The 14,042-nt window shown below is 45.3% G+C and overlaps 1 protein-coding gene across 2 annotated transcripts in view; it reads right to left on the bottom strand.

Moving 5' to 3' along the window:
* The window catches only part of PSME4 (proteasome activator subunit 4), a 250,124-nt gene that overhangs the window by 53,036 nt on the left and 183,046 nt on the right, over window positions 1-14,042 (bottom strand). For both annotated transcript variants that reach the window (XM_075339344.1, XM_075339345.1), the window contains 4 exons: window positions 7,391-7,522; window positions 1,630-1,839; window positions 410-546; window positions 65-118 (listed from right to left, as the gene is read on the bottom strand). In XM_075339344.1, the coding sequence (XP_075195459.1) occupies window positions 65-118; window positions 410-546; window positions 1,630-1,839; window positions 7,391-7,522 (533 nt within the window). The remainder of the gene's footprint in view (window positions 1-64; window positions 119-409; window positions 547-1,629; window positions 1,840-7,390; window positions 7,523-14,042) is intronic.

The following is a 14,042-nucleotide window of genomic DNA, read 5'->3' as shown; positions in this document are numbered from 1 at the left end:
GATAGACAAATATAATGACACCCATGCAATAATGCAAGAACGGAAAAGAAATTCAGATACTTACAGGTTTCTCTGAGTGACACAATCGAGCAAGGTGTCCACTAAACGTTCGTAATTCCTGTAACAATCATCAAGTGGTGACATATTAGTGCCGTAGTACAAAACCAACAAAGTATGTAAACAGCGTCATACATGGCAATGTACGAGTAGTTGTTTCACATGGATAATTGATACGGATTCTGAAGTGGAACGGCACCAAAAGCTTCTTCATACACTCTTTGAATATGCTTCCTGATGATTTAAAATGGGAAGTCCATGTTGAACTGCATAAAGCAAGCTTTTTTTCTGACCAAGTATGAAAACCTCGAAAACATAGCCTACCAAATGTCTGGTCAGAAGCCGGACTCACCTTACAGACTCTGCGTTCTTCTCCTCTTGCCTCGTCAGGGCTAGAGCTAGCTGGTCAGCGTGCGGCATCTCCGCATTGTTAGAGGGCTTCTGTGACAGCTGCAGCAGAATAGCAACCTGTATGCAAGCCTCTGGGACCTGCAAATAAAAAACACACACATATAGCAGATGACAAAGTAATCAAAGTAATCAGACTTTTATAGCCCAAATATACAATTGATGCACACCTTGTACAAGTAGGAGGAAAAATAAGTGTATATGTAGATCTTCAGGTGGTTGTTTTTTTTTTTGGGGGGGGTAAACTGCACCATTTAGACTGGGGTCATTCTAGAGCAGAGTTCCCCAACTCCAGTCCTCAAGGGCCGCCAACAGTGCATGTTTTCAGGATTTCCGTAGCATTGCATGGGTGTTGGAATCATCAACTGTTTAGGTGATTAAATTATCACATGTGCAATACTAAGGAAATCCTGAAAACATGCACTGTTGGCGGCCCTTGAGGACTGGAATTGGGGACCCATGTTCTAGAGGGAGGAGAAAAGTGGTCCAAAAATTTGGCTCTTCATTGGAACTTGATGGTTTGCATGCTTTAGCATTTCAGAGTGCAGCTGTCTTATTATATGTCATGTTCAGTTATGCACCTGTTCACACTGCATTTTGGGAGTGCCGTCCATCTTTTTGTGTAGATTATGGGGTCATGCCTTATGACTGTGCACCCCTCACCCATTAGCCACAGGTGATTTTATTCTCTATAGCAGGTTTCTAACCGCCCATACATATGGAAGTTTTTAATCCCAGAGAGAGGTTTCAGTTCAGTGTAGGTACCAAGTAAATGAGATATGCCTTGACGTGGCTACTGGGCAGATATAGAAATGGCCATTTTTGTATGCTAAATATCTCAATTATTTCTTATATTTCCTTAAGCAGTAATGCATGTCTATATTCTTACGTTCATGTTGTGCATGCTTTAACAATTCAGAGTGCAATTGTCTTTCTTAAATCGCAACTTGTTAGGACAATTTTACTGCTGCAATGAAGGATTGTATAGATCAGGTACAAAAAAAATAAATATTTTGTTGTTTTTATTGTAAAGTATTTTTGTTGTGGCTGCTGTAATGTGTGGTGCTGCTTCTGATCACAAACATCAAATTCAACCAAATGTAAATGTAAAATGTAAATTTAAACAAACACTCCTAATTCCTGTGTAGCCCAGCTACTACTCACCGAAAAATCCAAACCTATCGTTTCATACTGCCGATGGACCTTCTCAGCCAAATCATCAAAAAGGCGAACTATGGACGGCTTCTCCAGAGACATTGCTTTGCTGAGACCTGATGAAACTATTGCCGGCCATGTCTGTACAATGCATTCCCAGTCATGAAGGTTTGCTAGGCAGACTGCACCATGGTTTCCAAGCAGACAATACAAGGCACCCTGAGGACAAGAACTCAAGTAAGTATCAGCACTGATCAGCTTAACACCTGGAGCAGATTGCTGCTGTCAACCATTTAAATGCTGCTGTCAATCACTGGAAACAGCATTAAAATGGCTTGCGTTTAAGCACCAAAGATGCAACAGTGGGGAGCAGATGGGTTACCATGACAGCTTTAGACCATGCTGAAGGCTTCCATAGATGTAGACTTAGTAATCATATGAAGCTCAGCCAGACGTTTAACCCCTTAGGCGAGTTTTACACATCCGGCCTTTCGTCGGTTTGCCGGATTCGGCGCACTCCAGTACAGTGTATACAGTACAATGGCAGCGCGACAAGCTCCGGTCACATGCTGTCATGTGACCGGAGCACGTGATCCGGAAGTTCCCGCTCTAACATTGTACTGTATCACACTGTACTGGAGTCCGGATAGCCGGATGTGTGAAACTAGCCTTAGAGACCACCTATACTACTTAAAACTGACCTGAACTCCAAGTGAATAGCTTCGCCCGATTGGTGAAAATGCAGCAGCTGTTGGCTGTACACCATAGCTGACTCCCTGCTGCATCTGTCACGATCAGTGTTTAGCACCAACCATGCCTGTTTAACTCATTAGATGCTGTAGTCAATAGTAACTACCGCGTTTAGATTGTTAACCAAACATGGGGGCTCCTCTAACCTAATCAGCATCTTGAGATCATGATTTTGTGGTCCTGATGTTTGCAATGGCAATTCATGGCCAAATAGCCTTAGGGTCTGTCCGCACGTTGCGTTTTACTCTTGCGTTTTGGTCGCGTTTTAAACTGCACGGTGTCAATGACAAAATGCATGCTTCCCCAGCAAAGTCTATGAGAAAACAAAATTACCATCCGCATGTTGCTTTTCTTTAGGCAGCGTTTTGCTTGACAAATATATGTCAAAATCTTTGCCAAAAAAAGCAGCATGTCACTACTTCATTGCGTTTTGAACATTTTCCACCCATTGACTTCTCAATCTCAAAACGCACTGTTCAAAACACAATGAAAACGTAAGGAAAACGCATCACTACGAATGCGTTTTGACCGCGTTCTTTTGTGAAACGCAGTGTTTATTTTCCAAGTGTGTGTAGTTTAGTTGTGAAGCCAGAACGCGGTGTGCGGACATACCCTTAGAGCCTGCCAAAATTAACATTTTTCTTTCCCGTCATCAAACTTTGCATTATATCCTGTAAAGCAACGGAAGGGTAAATAAACCTCTTGAAACAGTTTAGAATATGTTGAGGGGTGTTGTTTATAAAATAACACTTTGGGGGAGGGGGGGTCCAATATATAGGTCCCCCCAAGTCACTTCAAAACTGAATAGGTAACCAAAAAAAAAAAAATGTTTTGTAAATTCCCTTGATAAACTGAACCGTTATGGGGAAAATTTGGAAGTTTCTAACATCATAACCATTTTACATATGACACTTATGTACACCAGACATGAAGTAAATGCTATTTATTAACTTTTTGTGGTGTGACCCATCTGGATCTAAGGGATAACCATTCAAAAAGTTATAAAATTGCACATTTTTCAAGAATTTTCATCAAATTTCTGATATGTTTTGCATTATTGACCTAAATTTACCAGTATCTTTAAAAAAAAAAAAAAAAAAAGATCACGGAAAAAAAAAAACAAAACAAAAAAACAGACAATCTCAAAATTACTGGGATATGCAGAAAAATTCTAGAAGTATTGCCACAAAGTGATTGTCAGATTTGAAAAATTTGGCCTGGTCATGAAGAGCTTAAAGGGGTTGTCCACTACTTTGACATTGCTGGCCTATCCTTAGCATAGGTCATCACGGTCTGATCGCACCCCCGCCGAAAGATCGCACCCCCCGCCGATAAGCTGTTCACTGTCCCGGCGGCAGCAGGAAATGCTCAGTTCTGGCACTGCTCCATCTTCTGATAGTGGCCGCCTCCCATTCTAATCAACAGGAGGCGGATGTGCAATACCCGGCACCAAGAGCAGCTGATCGGCGGGGGGTGCCAGGCGTCAGAACCCGGCCGATTAGACATGGATGACCTATCCTAGGGATAGGCCATTAATGTCAAAGTAGTGGACAACCTCTTTAAATTTCATTATATGCTGCAATAAATATCACTGTAGTATAACCGATCACAAGTTAAAGTTCCCTAAAGTTGTGAACCTTGATTTAAATTGTATCTTGATGATGCCATGATCTGTTATGACTATATTGTGCCTAATGAAATTTGTTTGATAAAAAAAAACCTCTAAAAAGTGACAAATGTAAAAAGTTATAAAAAAAAAAAAAAAAAAAATGGATAAATATGAAAAGGATGAAAAAAGAAGGGAATTTTGTTTACGTACCGTAAATTCCTTTTCTTCTAGCTCCTATTGGGAGACCCAGACAATTGGGTGTATAGCTTCTGCCTCCGGAGGCCACACAAAGTATTACACTTTAAAAGTGTAACCCCTCCCCTCTGCCTATACACCCTCCCGTGCATCACGGGCTCCTCAGTTTTGGTGCAAAAGCAGGAAGGAGGAAACTTATAAATTGGTCTAAGGTAAATTCAATCCGAAGGATGTTCGGAGAACTGAAAACCATGAACCAAAAGAACAATTCAACATGAACAACATGTGTACACAAAAGAACAAACAGCCCGAAGGGAACAGGGGCGGGTGCTGGGTCTCCCAATAGGAGCTAGAAGAAAAGGAATTTACGGTAAGTAAACAAAATTCCCTTCTTTGTCGCTCCATTGGGAGACCCAGACAATTGGGACGTCCAAAAGCAGTCCCTGGGTGGGTAAAAGAATACCTCGATAAAAAGAGCCGAAACGACCCCCTCTTACAGGTGGGCAACCGCCGCCTGAAGGACTCGCCTACCTAGACTGGCGTCTGCCGAAGCATAGGTATGCACTTGATAGTGTTTCGTGAAAGTGTGCAGACTAGACCACGTAGCTGCCTGACACACCTGCTGAGCCGTAGCCCGGTGCCGCAATGCCCAGGATGCACCCACGGCTCTGGTAGAATGGGCTTTCAGCCCCGAAGGAAGCGGAAGCCCAGAAGAACGGTAGGCTTCAAGAATCGGTTCCTTGATCCACCGAGCCAAGGTTGACTTGGAAGCCTGCGAACCCTTACGCTGGCCAGCGACAAGGACAAAGAGCGCATCTGAACGACGCAGGGGCGCCGTGCGAGACACGTAGAACCGGAGTGCTCTCACTAGATCTAATGAGTGCAAATCCTTTTCACATTGGTGAATTGGATTAGGGCAAAATGAAGGTAAGGAGATATCCTGATTGAGATGAAAAGGAGATACCACCTTAGGGAGAAATTCCGGAACAGGACACAGAACCACCTTATCCTGGTGAAAAACCAGGAAGGGGGCTTTGCATGACAAAGCTGCCAGCTCCGACACTCTACGGAGTGATGTAACTGCCACTAGAAATGCCACCTTCTGCGAAAGACGTGATAAAGAGACATCCCGCAGCGGCTCGAAAGGTGGTTTCTGAAGAGCCGTTAGCACCCTGTTAAGATCCCAGGGTTCCAGCGGACGCTTGTAAGGTGGGACTATGTGGCAAACTCCCTGCAGGAACGTGCGGACCTGCGGAAGCCTGGCCAGACGCTTTTGAAAAAATACGGATAGCGCCGATACTTGTCCCTTGAGAGAACCGAGTGACAAACCCTTGTCCATTCCGGATTGAAGGAATGAAAGAAAAGTGTGTAAGGCAAAAGGCCAGGGAGTAAAACCATTATCAGAACACCAGGATAAGAAGATCCTCCAAGACCTGTAATAGATCTTGGCGGACGTTGGTTTCCTGGCATGTCTCATGGTGGCAATGATATCCTGAGATAACCCTGAAGACGCTAGGAGCCAGGACTCAATGGCCACACAGTCAGGTTGAGGGCCACAGAATTCAGATGGAAAAACGGCCCTTGTGACAGCAAGTCTGGGCGGTCTGGAAGCGCCCACGGTTGACCCACCGTGAGATGCCACAGATCCGGGTACCACGACCGCCTCGGCCAATCTGGAGCGATGAGAATGGCGCGACGGCAGTCGGACCTGATCTTGCGCAACACTCTGGGCAGCATCGCCAGAGGAGGAAATACATAAGGCAGTCGAAACTGTGACCAATCCTGAACTAATGCGTCCGCCGCCAGAGCTCTGTGATCTTGAGACCGGGCCATGAATGCCGGGACTTTGTGGTTGTGCCGTGACGCCATAAGATCGACGTCCGGCGTTCCCCAGCGGCGACAGATCTCTCGAAACACGTCTGGGTGAAGAGACCATTCCCCCGCGTCCATGCCCTGACGACTGAGAAAATCTGCTTCCCAGTTTTCTACGCCCGGGATGTGAACTGCGGAGATGGTGGAGGCTGTGGCTTCCACCCACTGCAGAATCCGTCGGACTTCCTGGAAGGCTTGACGACTGCGAGTGCCGCCTTGGTGGTTGATGTATGCGACGGCAGTGGCGTTGTCCGACTGGATACGGATCTGCCTGCCCTCCAGCCACCGATGAAAGGCCAATAGGGCTAGATAGAATGCCCTTATCTGCAGAATATTGATCTGAAGGGATGACTCTACCGGAGTCCAGGTTCCCTGAGCCCTGTGGTGGAGGAAAACCGCTCCCCACCCTGACAGGCTCGCATCCGTGGTGACCACAGCCCAGGTTGGGGGTAGGAAGGATTTTCCTTGCGATAGAGAATTGGGAAGGAGACACCACTGAAGAGACGTCTTGGTTGCAAGGGAAAGCGAGACGTTCCTGTCGAGGGAAGTCGACCTCCTGTCCCATTTGCGGAGAATGTCCCACTGGAGTGGCCGCAGATGGAATTGCGCGAAGGGCACTGCCTCCATCGCTGCCACCATCTTCCCCAGGAAGTGCATGAGGCGCCTTAAGGGGTGTGACTGACCCCGAAGAAGTGATTGCACCCCTGCCTGCAGAGAAACAAAGCATAAAACTGAGGAGCCCGTGATGCACGGGAGGGTGTTTAGGCAGAGGGGAGGGGTTACACTTTTAAAGTGTAATACTTTGTGTGGCCTCCGGAGGCAGAAGCTATACACCCAATTGTCTGGGTCTCCCAATGGAGCGACAAAGAAAACCCCCATTATGTATAATATCCTTATCTTGTCAAAGAAAAAAAAAAATGCAGGGTTTTTTGGAGTCGAATTTCCTTAAAGAATGCAATTTGAATCAGCATGTCATATGCACCCCTAAACAGTATTGATAGAAAGTAAAACGCAGCACATAAACCTAAAAAGCATTCTTATTACAATAATCTTATTCCAGAATATCCTAATGTTGGGACTCCAGTGTGTTTCATGTCCAGACAACGATTTATACAGAAATCCAAGGGCTGGTCATATGGTGCATGGACATAATGGGTTCACCTACAGGGGAGACACCCCCATCTTCATCTATATTCAAATAGTATAGTAGTTCTCTTGTTGTAAGGATACTGGAATTCCTCATTTTTGCAACTACATCTGGGAGACCCATTAACACTTTACCGTTTTCTTAAAATATTATGTTAATTCTCTGTAATAAAAAAAAGAAGGTAAACCCTTACTTACTTTGAATTGTTGCTGAGTCACATCTTGTCTGTCCGGACGCAGGTATTCAAGTACGAGAGGTATGATATCACGGCAGCAGAAATTATAGGTTCCCAGAGCTGTGAAAAATGCTTGTTGAGCTTTACTTCTGACCTGTGTAACAGATGAAGTCATATCCGTGATTATTCAATCAATGCAAATCATGACCCGACAACTCTGTATTTCAATATATCAAATGCTTTTATTGAACAGTGCACTTAAGGTACCGTCACACATAACGAGATCGCTAGCGAGATCGCAGCTGAGTCACGGTTTCTGTGATGCAGTAGCGATCCCGTTAGCGATCTTGTTATGTGAGACACCTACCAGCGATCAGGCCCCTGCTGTGAGATCTTTAGTCGTTGCAGAATGGTCCAGGCCATTTTCTTCAAAGGCGATGTCCTGCTGGGCAGGACACATCGCTGTGTTTGACACTGTGTGACAGGGTCACAGTGACTGCTCAGATCGTTATACAGGTCGCTACTGCGACCTGTATTGTTCCTGCATCGCTGGTAAGGTCTGACTGTGTGACATCTCACCTGCAACCTCCCAGCGACTTACCTGCGATCCCTATCAGGTCGCATCGTTTTCGGGATCGCTGGTAAGTCCTTGTGTGTGACTGGACCTTTACTATGGGCAAAATTACCTTATCTCACCACATGTGGTCATGGCTTCATGTACATGAGATTCAATGGATAAGAAAAAAATGACCTCCTGCTAAAGGCTTTTCCCAAAGTACATATGCAGACATGGGCCATTTCAGCATGTGAAGATTTGATGAGATGTGTTGGACCAAGGCACTATAAGGAGTATTTGGGGTAATCACCATAAAATCTTTCTCGGAGCGTTTATTTAATGACACAGGAAACCATGGGTGTATGCTACTGCACTAGGAGACTAAACACTAGGCAACAAAAAAAGTTGGCTCATCCGAAGTAGGCCAGAGCAATGGCTATCAGTTAGTGTGAAAGCAATAGGAGACCCAACCTGAAATAAAAACCCAGACTGACCCAAAAGCAGCAATTAAAAAGGGTGGGCACTGTTCCCCCCCCTAATGAAGGCTCCGAGAAAGATTTTATGGCGAGTACCGAAAATCTTCTTTTCTCTAACACTTCATTGGGGATAGAGGAAACCATGGATGTCCCAAAGCAGTCCCAAATGGTAGGAAAAGAAAAGGACAAGAAAAATGGAAGACCAGAAGAGAGATTCTCTGAAAGAAACTTGTTATTGTAAAATGCAAAATCGCTTCTGCCTAGGCCCAAACCGCCAAGTGAAAAGGTAAGTAAAGTGTGTCCTCAGTAGAACCTGGAAAAGGTAATTGCAAATAACTGGGAAGCAGTTTAGAGAGAGCTGCCAAATAGAGGTCAGACGACGATGGTAAAGGAGGTCTCAGACACAGAATAGAGAATAGATCCAATATGCTAGTAAGGGCGCTCTATCCCTTGGCCAATATGCATCCAGAATAGTAGAGCAAAAAAGACCAGAAGACCATTATGATAACGCTCTGGAACACAAACAAGGAATTTGAGCCTCTAAGGAGGCTGTTCTAGATAGATAAGAGGTGCTGAGACACAATTTGACAGCGTACAATATACAGTGGTGAAAAAAAGTACTTAGTCAGCCACCAATTGTGCAAGTTCTCCCACATAAAAAGATGAGAGAGGCCTGTAATTGACATCATAGGTAGACCACAACCACAAGAGACAAAATGAGAAAACACATCCAGAAAGTCACTTTGACTGATTTGGCAAGATGTTTTTTGCAAATTATGGTGGAAAATAAGTATTAGGTCAATAACAAAAGTTCATCTCAATATTTTGTTATATATCCTTTGTTGGCAATAACAGAGGTCAAACGTTTTCTGTAAGTCTTCATAAGTAATCACACTGTTGGTGGTATGTTGTCACACTCCTCCATGCATATCTCCTCTAGAGCCGTGATGTTTTGGGCTTGTCGCTGGGCAACATGGACTTTCAACTCCCTCTAAAAGGTTTTTGAAGGGGTTGAGATCTGGAGACTGGCTAGGCCACTCCAGAACCTTCATATGCTTCTTACAAAGCCACTCCTTTGTTGCCCTGGCGGTATGCTTGGGATCATTATGCTGAAAGACCCAGCCACATTTCAGCTTCAATGCCCTTGCTGATGGAAGGAGGTTTGCACTCAAAATCTCACGATACATGGCCATACATTCATTCTTTCATGTACACGGACGGATTAGTCGTCCTGGTCTCTTTGCAGAGAAACAGCCCCATAGCATGATGTTGTCACTCCCATGCTTCACAGTAGGTATGGTGTTCTTTGGATGCAACTCATCATTCTGTCTCCTCCAAACACAACAGTTGTGTTTCTACGAAACAATTCTACTTTGGTTTCATCAGACCATGTGACATTCTCCCAATACTCTTCTGGATAATCCAAATGCTCTCTAGCACACTTCAGACGGGCCCGGATATGTACTGGCTTAAGCAGGGGAACATGTCTGGCAGTGCAGGTTCTGAGTCCCTGGCGGCGTAGTGCATTACTGATGGTAGCCTTTGTTACAATGGTCCCAGCTCTATGCAGGTCATTCACTAGGTCCCACCATGTGGTTCTGGGATTTTTGCTCACCGTTCTTGTGATCATTTCGACCCCACGGGGTGAGATCTTGCATGAAGCCCCAGATCAAGGGATATTATCAGTGGTCTTGTATGTCTTCCATTTTCTTATTATTGCTCCCACAGTTGATTTCATCACACCAGGCCGCTTGCCGATTGCAGATTCAGTCTTCCCAGCCTGGTGCAGGGCTACAATTTTGCTTCAGGTGTTTTTCAACAGCTATTTGGTCTTCACCATAGTGGAGTTTGGAGTGTGACTGTTTGAGGTTGTGGACAGGTGTCTTTTATACTGATAAGTTCAAACAGTAGCCATTACTAAAGTGAGTGGAGGACAGAGGAGGCTCTTGAAGAAGTTACAGGTCTGTGAGAACTAGAAATCTTGCAGGTTTTTAGAAGACTAAATACTTATTTTCCAACCATTAGCTTGCAAAAAAAAAAAAAAGAAAAAATATCTTGCCAATTCAGACAAGGTGATTTTCTGGATTGGTTTTCTCATTTTGTCTCTCATAGTTGTGGTCTAACTATGATAATTACAGGCCTCTCTCATCTTTTCAAGTGGGAGAACTTGCACAATTGGTGGCTGACTAAATACTTTTTTTCCCCCTACTGTATCTGAAAGGGAACCAGTGACCATATTTTTCACTATTAAACTAAAAGTGTCACCTTCTGCAGCTCCTGGGCTGCATTCTATGAAAGTGCACCTTCTTCCCTGACTCCCCTTGCAGACCCCAAAAATAACTTTATAAAACATGACCGTTACGTATGCCAATTACCTGTGGGGCTCAGATGGGCGTGCTCATTTTCTGCTCCTGTCCCCCCTCCTGCCGCTGTTCGCCATCTTCCTTTCTTGATTGACGTGATGACGCCTCAGTCATCAGCCTCGTTACATTTTCAAATCTCGCGCCTGTGCAGTTATGTCCGCTCGCACAGGCGCAGTTCGCTCTGCCATATCGCGGGCAGTGCAGAAAACATAGCTGCCCTCGCATGCGCCGGTGAGCTAAATGCGTAGGCGCGAGATTATGGTTGGCGCTGTGCATGACCTCACCAGCATCATCCTCATGTCATGCACATTTCATGTGTCCCCAATAAAGCGATAAACACTTGTATCTATGGATGGATATGATCTATAGAACCCAGGTAATACAGCCTACACGATGTTATATTGTGCACTTGGGGGGCCAATACATCAAAGATTTTACATCATAAAACCAGAAAAAAACGCTTTAGAAACTTGGAAAACTTTGGAAATTTTGGTGTTTTCACGCCAGTCCCGACCCAACTGACAATGTGGTTGCAGCATAGTCTGGACAAAGGCATGGCAATGCCCACCTGTCTAATTCATGACCAAATCAGGTGGACCTTAGATCAAAATAAGATTTCTAGAGCGGTGCACACCACTTGTAAGATGCGCCCAATTCATCAAATGATGCACACCTCCTACTCAGTCAGGTGCCTTTTACACCAAACCCCTTTATTAAGACTGGAACATATAAACCCGGTCTTAAGGAATCAGAGTCTTGGTGTTACTTTCCTACATTGGACTGTGCAGCTTTCAGATGTGATTAGGAAACGGACATTTACTTCTGAATGCATGCATGTATAGCACTGACACACATGTATCTCACTGTGTAGCCAGTTTTCTCACATGGTAGTACTTCTGAGTACAGTACACATCTATTATGATGTATATTGCAATCAGGTCTTCTTTTGAGTTGCTTTTCCTACAGTAGGATGAATTTTTAACTTTATTTGGTAGTTTTTCAATTAAAGAGTAGTTTTAACCTCTTCATGACCTTGCCTTTTCCCTCATTTTCTTCAGGAGACAACTATTTATTTTCTTACCCTTACGCCATTTACCTATCAAATTAAATTTATTTTATATTTTGATAGATCAGACGTTTCTGAATGCAGCAATACCAAATGTGGGTTTTAAAAAAAGAAGGGAATTTTGTTTACTTACCGTAAATTCCTTTTCTTCTAGCTCCAATTGGGAGACCCAGACAATTGGGTGTATAGCTACTGCCTCCGGAGGCCACACAAAGCATTACACTTAAAAGTGTAAGGCCCCTCCCCTTCTGCCTATACACCCCCCGTGGGATCACGGTTCCTCAGTTTTAGTGCCAAAGCAAGAAGGAGGAAAGCCAATAACTGGTTTAAGAACAAATTCAATCCGAAGGAACATCGGAGAACCGAAACCATTCAACATGAACAACATGTGTACCCGAAAAAACAAAAATCCCTAAGCAAACAGGGCGGGTGCTGGGTCTCCCAATTGGAGCTAGAAGAAGAAGGGAATTTTGTTACTTACCGTAAATTCCTTTTCTTCTAGCTCTTATTGGGAGACCCAGACGATTGGGGGTATAGCTACTGCCCTCCGGAGGCCACACAAAGCACTACACTAAAAAGTGCAAGGCCCCTCCCCTTCTGGCTATACCCCCCCGTGGTATCACGGGTTCTCCAGTTTTAGTGCCAAAGCAAGAAGGAGGAAGCCAATAACTGGTTTAACCAAATTAACTCCGAGTAACGTCGGAGAACTGAAAAACCGTTCAACATGAACAACATGTGTACCCGCAAACAACAAAAGAATCCCGAAGGACAACAGGGCGGGTGCTGGGTCTCCCAATAAGAGCTAGAAGAAAAGGAATTTACGGTAAGTAACAAAATTCCCTTCTTCTTCAGCGCTCTATTGGGAGACCCAGACGATTGGGACGTCCAAAAGCTGTCCCTGGGTGGGTAAAGAAATACCTCATGTTAGAGCTGCAAAACAGCCCTCCCCTACGGGGATGTCACTGCCGCCTGCAGGACTCTTCTACCTAAGCTGGCATCCGCCGAAGCATAGGTATGCACCTGATAATGTTTGGTGAAAGTGTGCAGACTCGACCAGGTAGCTGCCTGGCACACCTGTTGAGCCGAAGCCTGGTGTCGCAAAGCCCAGGACGCACCCACGGCTCTGGTTGAGTGGGCTTTCAGCCCTGAAGGAATCGGAAGCCCAGCAGAACGGTAGGCTTCCAGAATTGGTTCTTTGATCCATCGAGCCAGGGTGGCTTTAGAAGCCTGCAACCCCTTGCGCTGGCCAGCGACAAGGACAAAAAGTGCATCTGAACGGCGGATGGGCGCCGTGCGAGAAATGTAGATTCTGAGTGCTCTCACCAGATCTAGCAAACGTAATTCTTTTTCATACCGGTGAACCGGATGAGGACAAAAGGAAGGCAAGGATATATCCTGATTAAGATGAAACGAGGATACTACCTTAGGGAGAAACTCTGGAATGGGGCGCAGCACTACCTTGTCCTGGTGGAACACCAGGAAGGGAGCCTTGGATGACAGAGCTGCCAGCTCAGATACTCGCCGAAGCGATGTGATCGCAACAAGAAACGCCACTTTCTGTGACAGGCGAGAAAAGGAAACGTCCTTTAGAGGCTCGAAGGGCGGCTTTTGCAGAGCAACAAGTACTCTGTTCAGATCCCATGGATCTAACGGCCGCTTGTACGGGGGCACAATATGACAGACCCCCTGTAGGAACGTGCGCACCTTAGGAAGACGTGCTAGACGCTTCTGAAAAAACACAGATAGTGCCGAGACTTGCCCTTTAAGGGAGCTGAGCGACAAGCCCTTTTCCAACCCCGATTGCAGGAAGGAAAGAAAGGTGGGCAATGCAAATGGCCAAGGGGATACTCTCTGTGCAGAGCACCAAGATAAGAAAATCTTCCACGTTCTGTGGTAGATCTTAGCAGACGTTGACTTCCTAGCTTGTCTCATTGTGGCTACGACTCCTTGAGATAATCCTGCAGACGCTAGGATCCAGGACTCAATGGCCACACAGTCAGGTTCAGGGCCGCAGAATTCTGATGGAAAAACGGCCCTTGGGACAGTAAGTCTGGTCGGTCTGGCAGTGACCACGGTCGACCGACCGTGAGATGCCACAGATCCGGATACCACGATCTCCTCGGCCAGTCTGGGGCGACGAGTATGACGCGGCTGCAATCGGATCTGATCTTGCGTAACACTCTGGGCAAGAGTGCCAGAGGTGGGAAGACGTA

The sequence above is a fragment of the Anomaloglossus baeobatrachus genome, chromosome 3, assembly GCF_048569485.1.
Source record: "Anomaloglossus baeobatrachus isolate aAnoBae1 chromosome 3, aAnoBae1.hap1, whole genome shotgun sequence".
Classification (NCBI taxonomy): Eukaryota; Metazoa; Chordata; class Amphibia; order Anura; family Aromobatidae; genus Anomaloglossus; species Anomaloglossus baeobatrachus.
Note: the sequence above shows the minus strand (reverse complement) of the source record. Positions and strands in the feature narration are given on the sequence as shown.